Raw genomic sequence first — 12151 nt, 5'->3', positions numbered from 1 at the left:
TGAGAGTCTGAGGGGGTGGCCAGAGCAATAGAGTGCATTGGAGTGCATCTCTGGCTAGCAAACACACAGGAAAATTACAAGCCAGCACAAAAGCTTTGGTAATATTCTGAACCTTTTTCCCACCAACCCCAGAATCTGGACAGTTCTCCTCTGGAGAATTGAGTAATTCAATACACTCATTGCAAAAAATAATAATGAGTATATTGTATACATATATACTGTAATGACCTATTTATTTGTGTTTTTATAATATAGTTTGTCATAATGTTCATTTATTATTATTTTATGATTTACTATACTATTTGCAGTACATAATTATTTGTTGCTTAATTGGTTTCAGTGTCACAAAAACGGTTTTATTTGACCATTTCAGTTTAGCATATTTCTGCCTGGTACTGTGCTGATATTTCATATTCTTTTAATGTAGGATGGTATACCTGAACTGACACGTTTGCAGAACCTTTAACAGAATAACGTTTAACCTTTGCAGAATAATCCTTACTTTTGACAATACCTCAAAACTTTGATAGGATGTCAGGTGCATATCGTTTGTGAAAGTACTAAACGGTCAGTTCTATATCTAAGAGATAACGTAAAGCCAATGTTGTTAATTTTCAGATGAGGCACAGCAGAAGCAAGAGTTTCTCTGACAGCCTTGTCCTGGAAGATGTGGACAAAGGTGGGGTGATTGTAAAGAGCATCAGACCTGACTCTTCTACCGAAACAGGCCTGAAAGAAGGTGAGTGGGAAAAATATGTTTTGTCTGCAACATGCAACACTTCCCTGAATCTAACCTTTCTGAAGATGTTGCAACACGTGATTCTCAAGCCGAGTCCTCCCATGCAGTTTGGGGTTTCATTCCCTGCAGTGGCACTTTCTGAGCTGTGATCCCTTCTCTATCGGTTACCTACTCTGCTTACCTACTCTGCTTTCTCACTGTATGAATACAAGCAAAAATGCTGACTGTCTGCTCTCTTTAAATAAACAAAATGAGTAAATAAGCCATCTCTACTACACTTCAGTGAGATCTTTTCCTTTGATTTTTCAATTGCACATTCAATATTTTTGTTATGTGAAATAATGATTTTAAATGATTTTTTGGTGATTGAAGTGTTCCTGTCATGTATTTTGTCATTCAAAACTTTTTTTCAGGAGATGAAATTGTTGGTGCTACCATCCACTTTGACAAACTTAAGAAAGATGAGGTGTTGAGGGTACTGAAACTCATTGAACCTTATGATGAAAACATCAAAGTTCTAACAAAACAGGATTTGAAATCTGGTGTGAGTTCTTTGACATTCAACGGCCGCATTGCATCTCCAAAAGAAGTAAGTATAATTTTATTATAAGTGGGTCAAATCAACCAGAGGTCTGGGAGGTCACCACTAATATTTTGCTCTAGCTGGTATCAGCAGCCCTAAACTAGGTATGAAAACACCAGATCTTGACATTGATGCCCCAGCAGGGAAATTCATCATGCCCAAATATAGTCTGTCAGGGCCCAAAGTCAAAAGACACGATTTTGATATTGATGCAGGTTTGAAGACACCTGATCTAAATCTCACTGCTCCAAAGATTAAAGGAAGAATTAAAACTCCAAAGGTTGATGTCGATTTACCCAGTAGAGGCATAAAAGCCCTCAAAGCATCAAACTTTGACTTGAAATCATTAAAGATTAAAGATGAAATCAGTTTCCCTGATGTAATTCAAAATCTACCCCAAACTGATCTCAAAGAGTCTACATTGAAATTGAATACACCAGATCTTGATCTTGATGCTCCTTCTGGAAAATTGACTATGCCTACACTAAAGGAACCTAAATATGGACTGTCTGAATTAAATATGAATAGAAAACAACTAGATATTGATGCAGTATATAAAAAATAACATGAAAAGCATGCAATCTAGGCCAAACATCAAAGAAAAAGATCTTGATGCAAACCTGAAAACACAGGTCTGGGAGGTCACCACTAATATTTTGCTCTAACATAGTGTAAATATTCTTTATATATTTAATCGAAAATATGCAAAAAAAATAAAAAAAATAAAATCGTCTCATTGGATTTGTTGTTCTAAAGACATTGCCTTTTGAAAAATGGGGGATGGTACCCAAAAAGTCACGTACATGGAAATTTGGGTTTGTGTCAATTTTAGCGCCTCATATCTTGGGTATTAAAGCAGGGAAAAACCTAAAAATGTGTACTCTGATTTTTAAACATGTACATACAATTCACTTTTAATTGGAAACTAGTAGGAAGCCATCAAAGCATGTTTTATTGTGAATTATGGTTGTTTTAAGGTGAATTAAATGATCAAAACATACCAAGATCAGAAACTTTCCACCACACCAATTTCTTGGTTGGAAATGCAACATTTTTTGGTCATTTTCTGGCCGGACCCAACTTTGGCATTGTGAAATATTTGACTTAATTTTCCTTGTTGATTTTCTTAAACAAAATATCTACTAGTCTTGGAAGTTTGGAACTCCCAACACCACATGGTGCTGAAAGTAGACAGATGATTTTGTCAGAGCACAAGGTTGTTCAGGTTTTCAATGCCTAAAATATGGTATGATAATGTACGAATTAGAGTTACCCTCCTCATCTCTGGTCGATTTTGCATGGAATGACCCAAGTAGTGATTATAGAATCAATGGAAAATTAATGTTGTAAAACGATTGATTTGCTTTGTTTCATAGATGCTTACGGATTCTTACAGCAGACTATTCCACAGCAAAGTCCAGAGATTCCTAAACAGAGAACCATGTGATGCCGCAAAAACATCAGATGTTAAAATTGGTGACCTGAATGGCCAGCTTCTTGTCCCAGAGGAAAGACTACATTTTGATGGCGTGAGCTTTAAGGATGATATTGAGGGCCCTACTCAAAATTTGTCCAATATGAGTGCACAAACTCCTGAGTTCAGCAAAAGTGGCCCAATGCCCTTTATGGGATTATCTTCAGAACTGAAAGAACCAGACATGGGGGACATTGTAAAATGCCCTAAAGTTAATCTCTCTGGTCTGAAGTCTCAAGACATAGGCCTCAATCTTACAATGAACAATATTAAAGGAGATGACATTAATGTCTCTGGTATTGATATGTTAGATGACAGTTATAATGACACAAACGTTCCTGAACTTGACTTGAAATCAAAAGATGTTGACCTGAAATCACCTCCTAAGAAATGTACTCATCCACCATTGCCTGAATTTGGAATCTCTGGACAGAAACTGAAACATCCAGAATTTGACATTGATGCAAATCTGGAAACACCAGATTTGAATCTCTCATCACCTCAGATCAAAGGAAAAAATATTGCTCCTGAGTTGGGAGTAGATTTACCCAAAGCTGATATCAGCAGCAATAAACTAGGTATGAAAACACCAGATCTTGACATTGAAGCCCCAGCAGGGAAATTCCCTATGCCCAAATATAGTCTGTCAGGGCCCAAAGTGAAAGGACCCGATTTTGATATTGATGCGGGTTTGAAAACACCTGATCTGAATCTCTCAGCTCCTAAGATTAAAGGAGGAATTAAAGCACCAGACACAGGTTTTAATTTACCCAGTGCTGACTTGAAAGGCAATAAAAACAATGTGGATATACCAGACATAGACCTGAAATCACTCTCTCAAAATTTTAAGCTTCCAACATTGCCTAAATTTGGTATCTCTGGACCGAAACTTAAACATCCAGACATGGACATTGATGGAGATCTGGAAACACCAGATTTGAATCTCTCATCTCCTCAGATCAAAGGAGAAAATATTACTCCTGACTTGGGAGTGGATCTACCCAAAGCTGATATCAGCAGCCCTAAACTAGGTATGAAAACACCAGATCTTGACATTGATGGCCAATCAGGGAAATTTACTATGCCCAAATTTAGTCTGTCAGGGCCCAAAGTGAAAGGAACCAATTTTGATATTGATGCAGGTTTGAAAACACCTGATCTGAATCTCTCAGCTCCTAAGATTAAAGGAGGAATTAAAGCACCAGACACAGGTTTTAATTTACCCAGTGCTGACATGAAAGGCACTAAATTCGACCTGAAAATACCAGATGTTGATCTGAAAACTCCCTCTTGGGAATTCAAATTTCCAACATTGCCTAAATTTGGAATCTCTGGACCGAAACTGAAACGTCCACAAATTGACATTGATGGAGATCTGGAAACACCAGATTTGAATCTCTCATCTCCTCAGATCAAAGGAAAAAATATTTATCCTAAGTTGGGAGTGGATTTACCCAAAGCTGATATCAGCAGCCCTAAACTAGGTATAAAAACACCAGATCTTGATGCCCCAGCAGGGAAATTCACTATGCCCAAATTTAGTCTGTCAGGTCCCAAAGTGAAAGGACCCGATTTTGATATTGCTGCAGGTTTGAAAACACCTGATCTGAATCGCTCAGCTCCTAAGATTAAAGAAGGAATTAAAGCACCAGACATAGGGTTGAATATACCCAATACTGACATGGAAGTCCCTAAACTTGACCTGAATGCAGCAAATGTTGACCTGAAATCACCATCTCAAAAATGGCAATTTCCAACATTGCCTAAATTTGGAATCTCTGGACCGAAACTGAAACATCCAGAAATTGACATTGATGGAGATCTGGAAACACCAGATTTGAATCTCTCATCTCCTCAGATCAAAGGAAAAAATATTTATCCTAAGTTGGGAGTGGATTTACCCAAAGCTGATATCAGCAGCCCTAAACTAGGTATAAAAACACCAGATCTTGATGCCCCAGCAGGGAAATTCACTATGCCCAAATTTAGTCTGTCAGGTCCCAAAGTGAAAGGACCCGATTTTGATATTGCTGCAGGTTTGAAAACACCTGATCTGAATCGCTCAGCTCCTAAGATTAAAGGAGGAATTAAAGCACCAGACATAGGGTTGAATATACCCAATACTGACATGGAAGTCCCTAAACTTGACCTGAATGCAGCAAATGTTGACCTGAAATCACCATCTCAAAAATGGCAATTTCCAACATTGCCTAAATTTGGAATCTCTGGACCGAAACTGAAACATCCAGAAATTGACATTGATGGAGATCTGGAAACACCAGATTTGAATCTCTCATCTCCTCAGATCAAAGGAAAAAATATTGCTGCTGAGTTGGGAGTGGATTTACCCAAAGCTGATATCAGCAGCCCTAAACTAGGTATGAAAACACTAGATCTTGACATTGACGCCCCAGCAGGGAAATTCACTATGTCCAAATTTAGTCTGTCAGGGCCCAAAGTGAAAGGACCCGATTTTGAAATTGATACAGGTTTGAAAACACCTAATCTGAATCTCTCAGCTCCTAAGATTAAAGGAGGAATTGAAGCACCAGACATAGGGTTGAATATACCCAATACTGACATGGAAGGTAAAAAACACAACATGGATATACCAGACATAGACCTGAAATCACCCTCTCGAAAATTTAAGTTTCCAACATTGCCTAAATTTGGAATCTCTGGACTGAAAGTGAAACGTCCAGAAATGGACATTGATGGAGATCTGGAAACACCAGATTTAAGTGTCTCAACTCCTAAGATCAAAGGAGAAATTAATGATCCTGAGTTTGGTGTGCATCTACCCAAAGCTGACTTAAACATTCCTCAGCTAGATATGAAAACACCAGATCTTGACATTGATGCCCCATCAGGGAAATTCACCATGCCCAAGTTTAGTCTGTCAGGGCCCAAAGTGAAAGGGCAAGATTTCCATGTTGCAGGCTTAATACCACACAATCTAAGTCTCACAGCTCCTAAGATTAAAGGAGGAATTAAAGCACCAGACATAGGGTTGAATGTACCCAATACTGACATGGAAGTCCCTAAACTTGACATGAATGCAGCAAATGTTGACCTGAAATCACCATCTCAAAAATGGAAATTTCCAACATTGCCTAAATTTGGAATCTCTGGACTGAAACTGAAACGTCCACAAATTGACATTGATGGAGATCGGGAAACACCAGATTTGAATCTCTCATCTCCTCAGATCAAAGGAAAAAATATTGCTGCTGAGTTGGGAGTGGATTTACCCAAAGCTGGTATCAGCAGCCCTAAACTAGGTATGAAAACACCAGATCTTGACATTGACGCCCCAGCAAGGAAATTCACTATGCCCAAATTTAGTCTGTCAGGGCCCAAAATGAAAGGACCCGATTTTGATATTGATGCAGGTTTGAAAACACCTGATCTGAATGTCTCAGCTCCTAAGATTAAAGGAGGAATTAAAGCAACAGGCACAGGTTTGAATTTACCCAGTGCTGACATGAAAGGTAAAAAACACAACATGGATATACCCGATTTTGACCTGAAATCACCCTCTCAAAATTTGAAGTTTCCAACATTGCCTAAATTTGGAATCTCTGGACCGAAACTAAAACATCCAGAAATTGACATTGATGGAGGTCTGGAAACACCAGATTTGAATCTCTCATCTCCTCAGATCAAAGGAAAAAATATTGCTGCTGAGTTGGGAGTGGATCTACCAAAAGCTGGTATCAGCAGCCCTAAACTAGGTATGAAAACACCAGATCTTGACATTGATGCCCCAGCAGGGAAATTCATCATGCCCAAATATAGTCTGTCAGGGCCCAAAGTGAAAAGACACGATTTTGATATTGATGCAGGCTTGAAGACACCTGATCTAAATCTCACTGCTCCAAAGATTAAAGGAAGAATTAAAACTCCAAAGGTTGATGTCGATTTACCCAGTAGAGGCATAAAAGCCCTCAAAGCATCAAACTTTGACTTGAAATCATTAAAGATTAAAGATGAAATCAGTTTCCCTGATGTAATTCAAAATCTACCCCAAACTGATCTCAAAGAGTCTACATTGAAATTGAATACACCAGATCTTGATCTTGATGCTCCTTCTGGAAAATTGACTATGCCTACACTAAAGGAACCTAAATATGGACTGTCTGAATTAAATATGAATAGAAAACAACTAGATATTGATGCAGTATTAAAAAATAACATGAAAAGCATGCAATCTAGGCCAAACATCAAAGAAAAAGATCTTGATGCAAACCTGAAAACACAGGATGCGTTTCCCTTAACTTCTAAGGTCAAAGCGAGCCATAAGACTTCTGACACATCTGTGAATTTACCGAAAGCTGATCGCAAAGGTCAAGCAGATCAAATCCGATATCCTAATCTGAAAAATCCCAGTGTTGTTGGGTATGTTGATTTATCAAAGGGGAAAGGATATAATTTGACTGACATTGAAGTATCAAAATTGAGAACCCGCACAGTCACTACTAATATTCTGTGTGCTCCAGATATTGACCTTGAAGTTCCTGGGGGAACATTAAAAAGGTCAAAGTTAAAGACCTTCATTTAAATGCAAAGGAATGACCTTATGCCAAGCATCAAAAGAAAGAGCAACCCCATTTGGAATTTAATAATCCCAAGAGATTATGTAGGATTTCCTAATGGACAAATTTGTCACATTTGTAAAAATCTGACAAAAAGTTTCTTGTTCATCCAAATTAACAAAGTTTCTCAAACTGTGTATATAAAGATTCTACTATTCTATTCTTGATCAGGTAATCATCAACATGAACATAGCAAGACTACCTGAAAAATATATAGCGCTAGTAAAAAAGAAATTGGTGGATACATCATAGATGTAGCATTCTTGATATTCATGACTATGGATAGTTGCTACTTCATGATAATTGTACTTTGTCTGACCTGTGTATTTCTTTCAGTATGCACTTACAGTACATCACTTTGAATAATAGCGTCTGCAAAATAAAATGTAATGTAAAAGAATGTAATGTAATTGTAACCCTGGTTATTTTATTTTAACATTTGACATGAGTGTTGGTTTATTATTTTTTGCTCAACAAATCTGTATAACCTTTCATTAATGGAACTTCCTAGTAACAGGCTGCAATCCTCATTATAGGTGTGTAATATTTTTTTTATTGATTGATTTATTGCACTTGACTTTATGGGCAGTACAATACATGCTTGCTGCATGTCTTGCGGCATTCTGCAAAAAAAAAAAAAAAAAAAGAAGAAATTCTAACTAAATATGAATTATTTGGAGTTGGAGTGTGCAATATTTTCTGAACAAGCACATGTAAGCTAGACGTGGCCACTAGCAACATAGCAGCTTTTCAGAACCTATTATACCTAGACAGTGTGTGTGTCAGATACATTTGGAATGTGAATATAGTTATCCTATTAGTAAAATGTTATGGTGTTTTATGGCCATTTGAAATGTCACATATTACTTGCTGCTGTTTTTCTATGTTCAGCTAGGGTACCTGAAGATATTTTTATTGGATGTGTTTTAGTATGACGTATGTGGCCAAGCCAATAATTATGAGTGTGACATTGTAACTGTGTGTGCATGTAATCCACCGTGGTGCCACAGCTGAAAAAATGGGAATATTGAGTTTGTGAATGAACAGAATTAAAGTTAGAATGTAACTGAAACCAATTGGAATATGGATTAAGAACTGTATACATTTTGTACAGACTGGTTTTTATTTTTTCCTGGTTCACTAGAGGATTCTGCAGCTCCCACCCCCCCTCTGCACATACAGCAGTGGTAAGCAGGAGAGATGGATACCTGAGCATATCCAATTGAAGATCGTACAGACATTCATTTTAGTTCATCCAATCAGTTTCATGCAGTTTTTCTGACTGTTTTATTTCATTTTTATTCTATTTTATATGTGAAGAAGGAGATATTGGAAAGTTGTGGCCTATGGATTCTAAACAATTGATCAAAAGTATCCAATATTGGAGCTGCGGTGGTGCAACAGGCTAAGACGCAGCAGACTTGTGGTTGCAGTTTGCTGCAGTTGCACACCGGGGACCGGGGTTCGATTCTCGGTCCTGCCAAAAGCCAAGTTTGGCCGGCTCACATGGGGCAGCAATAATTGGCTCGCTGCTCCAGAGGGAGGGACTTGGCAGGGTTATTAGATCGCCGCACAATAAGCACCTCGGGCGCCTCGGAATCATGGCAACGGGCACGAGACGAGACGGCTTGAAGAAGGTGTGTCGCTCTCATTTGGGCCGCCGAGGGACGCGGTACGGGCGGTACATCTAATACGACTACCTCCAATTGAATCAGACGAGGTACAATTGGCTACCAAATTGGGAGAAAAAGGGAAAAATCTGGAAAAATAAAAAATAATAATAAATAAAATAAAAAAAAGGATCCAATATCAAAGTCAGCTATCAAACAAAAACATTTTGGTCTGATTAGCTTAGCAGTGCCAGGCTCGTCTTAGAACATAGATCTAGATCTGTGCACCAGAAATATGATTGTGCAACAAAAGGTACAACAGGCGTTACCTTTTATGAGCATTAAAGCCATTAGAGCAACTTAAATAATTTACTATAAAAACAAGTTTATGGACCAAATAGAGATCAAAGCAAGACTATTGCACTCAGAAACACTGGGACCTTATTTAGATTTAAATGGTTGTCATTTATATAGCGCCTTTATCCAAAGCGCTGTACAATTGATGCTTCTCATTCACCCATTCATACACACACTCACACACAAACGGCGATTGGCTACCATGCAAGGTACCAACCAGCTCGTCAGGAGCATTTGGGGGTTAGGTGTCTTGCTCAAGAACACTTCGACACACCCAGGGTGGGATTCAAACCAGCAACCCTCCGACTGCCAGACGACTGCTCTTACCACCTGAGCCATTGTTGCCCCCTATTTAGATTTAGATATACTGTAGAGCATGGGTGTCAAACTCTGGCCCGCGGGCCAAATTTGGCCCGCAGAGTAATTATATTTGGCCCGCGAGGCAATATCAAATTACTATTAGAGCTGGCCCGCCGGTATTATACAGCGGTATTATACAGCGCATTCACCGCTAATACTACAAATCCCATAATGCTCTGCTGTTGTTTTGGCGCGTCAATCAGGACAGGACCCAGACATGCCCTCTCCTCTGTGTCAGTAGCGATCCGTGCTTCGGCAGGAAAGCCCCCGCTCACCCCGTCTCCCCGTGCCTCTCTCCCAGACCACACCGCGACCTCATACTACAACTGTCACCGTATTACCCCTTCCCAAAAATGTCGAAAAGAAAGGCAGAAAACAGAACTTTTCTGGACAGGTGGGAGGCAGAATATCTGTTTACATATGTAAAAGACAGACCTGTTTGTCTTGTTTTAGGGAGGGCAAAGTGGAGCTTTAGAATGTAGACCACTGTGTGTGCACGTGAGCTCGCAATACATTTCTCACAGAAAACTTACAATAACTAAGTGCTAGTGTGTTCTAAGCCTTTACTGGTCCCTGTACGATGTTAGCATGATGTAGCTAGCATACGCGAATAGCACAAAGCCATACAATTTGCTTTTTAACGGCACTTGGTCATTCGAACGATATAAATAAAAGCATTCGATTAAGTTCGACGGCACCGGAATTTTCTGTCGTACCGTCCATAAATGGCAAAAGTCCCACCATAGGATTTATTTAAATCTTTAAAAGTTATACATTTTCTGAATCGTCATTAATTCATCCTGTTTCTATCAGTGATTCGGTGTGATCGGACAGTTCTGTAGCTATGTAAATGACGTCAGAAGGATACAGCACTGTGATCATGTCAGACATGATTGAAGTCTGACATGTCTATTGTCAAAATCCATTGAAACTATTAAAAAGTAACCAGGGACTTTGGACTTATAAGGCTGGACATACCGAGTACCCAGCAAAAATATTGACCTGGCTACAGTCACACTTTTGACAGTTCGAACTGCCATCAACTGCCATGTATGAGCGCGTGAAGTAAACCAGTAAAAGCTATTGTTGCGTGACCATTTTCGATCTCCATAAATGTAAACAATGGAATGGCAGTGAAATCTGCCTGTTTTTCGGTGCCGTCGGGGTCCAGCATTTAACATTGATGGAACCGCCGTGTGCGCACAGTTTGCTGAAAAACTCAGTGTACTCGGCGCTGAGTTTAGCCGGCGATTTGCCGACTTTGATGTCCAGAAATGTAGATTTGAACTGCTTAGTAATCCCTTCGCAGTTGATGTGGAAAACGCACCAACCAACCTCTAAATGGAGCTGATTGAACTCCAGTGTAATGACACGCTGAAGTCAAAGTATGATGCTGTTGGCGCCGCACAGTTTCCACAGTTCATCCCTGACACAATGCCTCAGCTCCGCACCCCAGCTGCTCAATTGCTCTCCATGTTCGGCAGCACTTATCTATGTGAGCAACTTTTCTCCTTGATGAAGATGACGAAAACATCTCACAGGAGACGTCTGACTGATGAACACCTTCGTTCGATACTGAGGGTTTCCTCAGCTCAGAGCCTGAGCCCAGACATTGATGAATTAGCATCCAAGAAAAGATGCCAGGTATCTGGCTTGGGCACATCAGATTAGATCAGTGTGTCGCAAACTGAGCAATAATTAACGTTTTCTTTATGCACTTTTTCTTGCTACTCCAAGGCCTGAATGGTTGATTCATTCATTGTTATTTTATTTTCAAATTTATTAGCCTGTAGAAAAAGTTTATTTTGATATTTACCTCAGAAGGCTGCAAATAGAAAAGAGGCATACAATTTTTATTTAAATTTTATTTAATATGCCATTGATATGTTTTTTTTTTTTTTTTGAAATTCGAAGTTATATAAGCGTTGCTTGTTCCATATTCAATGTTAAAGCAAAACTTGTTTGGGTCCATATTAAAAGGTTCATTTGTTCAACGTTGGCCCACGGCTTTGTTTAATTTTAAATTTTGTCCCACTGTGTATTTCAGTTTGACACCCCTGCTGTAGAGGCTCTGGAAAAGGTTCAACCCCAAGGGCAACTAAATTGGGTCCTGGTATGAAAAGGGGAAAGAAAAAAAAAAAAAAACTAAACTAAAACTAAAAATGCTTCTCTTCAAGCTTTGCAAAAGGAGACTTAGGGAAGACAAAATTGATAAAAGGGATTAACACAGTGAACCATAGGAAATTGTGTAAGAAGAACGAGGGGGCAGAATGGAAGTCCAATTCTGCACAGACATTAAAAAGTATTTCTTCACACAGAGTGGTCACTGTGTTTAATCGCTTAAAGGTACAATAGGTTATTAGCCCCCCACACACACACAAACCATTGGTGTGGCAATTAGAACCAATTTTCAACCAATGAGCTTGAATTATT

At 39.0% G+C, this 12151-nt stretch overlaps 1 protein-coding gene across 1 annotated transcript in view; it reads left to right on the top strand.

The window, feature by feature from the left end:
• Window positions 1-8040, top strand: part of LOC133122911 (neuroblast differentiation-associated protein AHNAK-like) — a 36677-nt gene extending 28637 nt beyond the window's left edge. The window contains exons 2-4 of the mRNA XM_061233188.1: window positions 619-739; window positions 1153-1328; window positions 2699-8040. Of these exons, the coding sequence (XP_061089172.1) occupies window positions 619-739; window positions 1153-1328; window positions 2699-7357 (4956 nt within the window). The 3' untranslated portion in view covers window positions 7358-8040. The remainder of the gene's footprint in view (window positions 1-618; window positions 740-1152; window positions 1329-2698) is intronic.
• The last annotated feature ends 4111 nt before the right edge of the window (window positions 8041-12151 follow it).

This window comes from Conger conger, chromosome 2 (genome assembly GCF_963514075.1).
Source record: "Conger conger chromosome 2, fConCon1.1, whole genome shotgun sequence".
Lineage (NCBI taxonomy): Eukaryota > Metazoa > Chordata > Actinopteri > Anguilliformes > Congridae > Conger > Conger conger.
The sequence above is the reverse complement of the archived record's forward strand: the minus strand, read 5'-3'. Positions and strand labels throughout refer to the sequence as shown.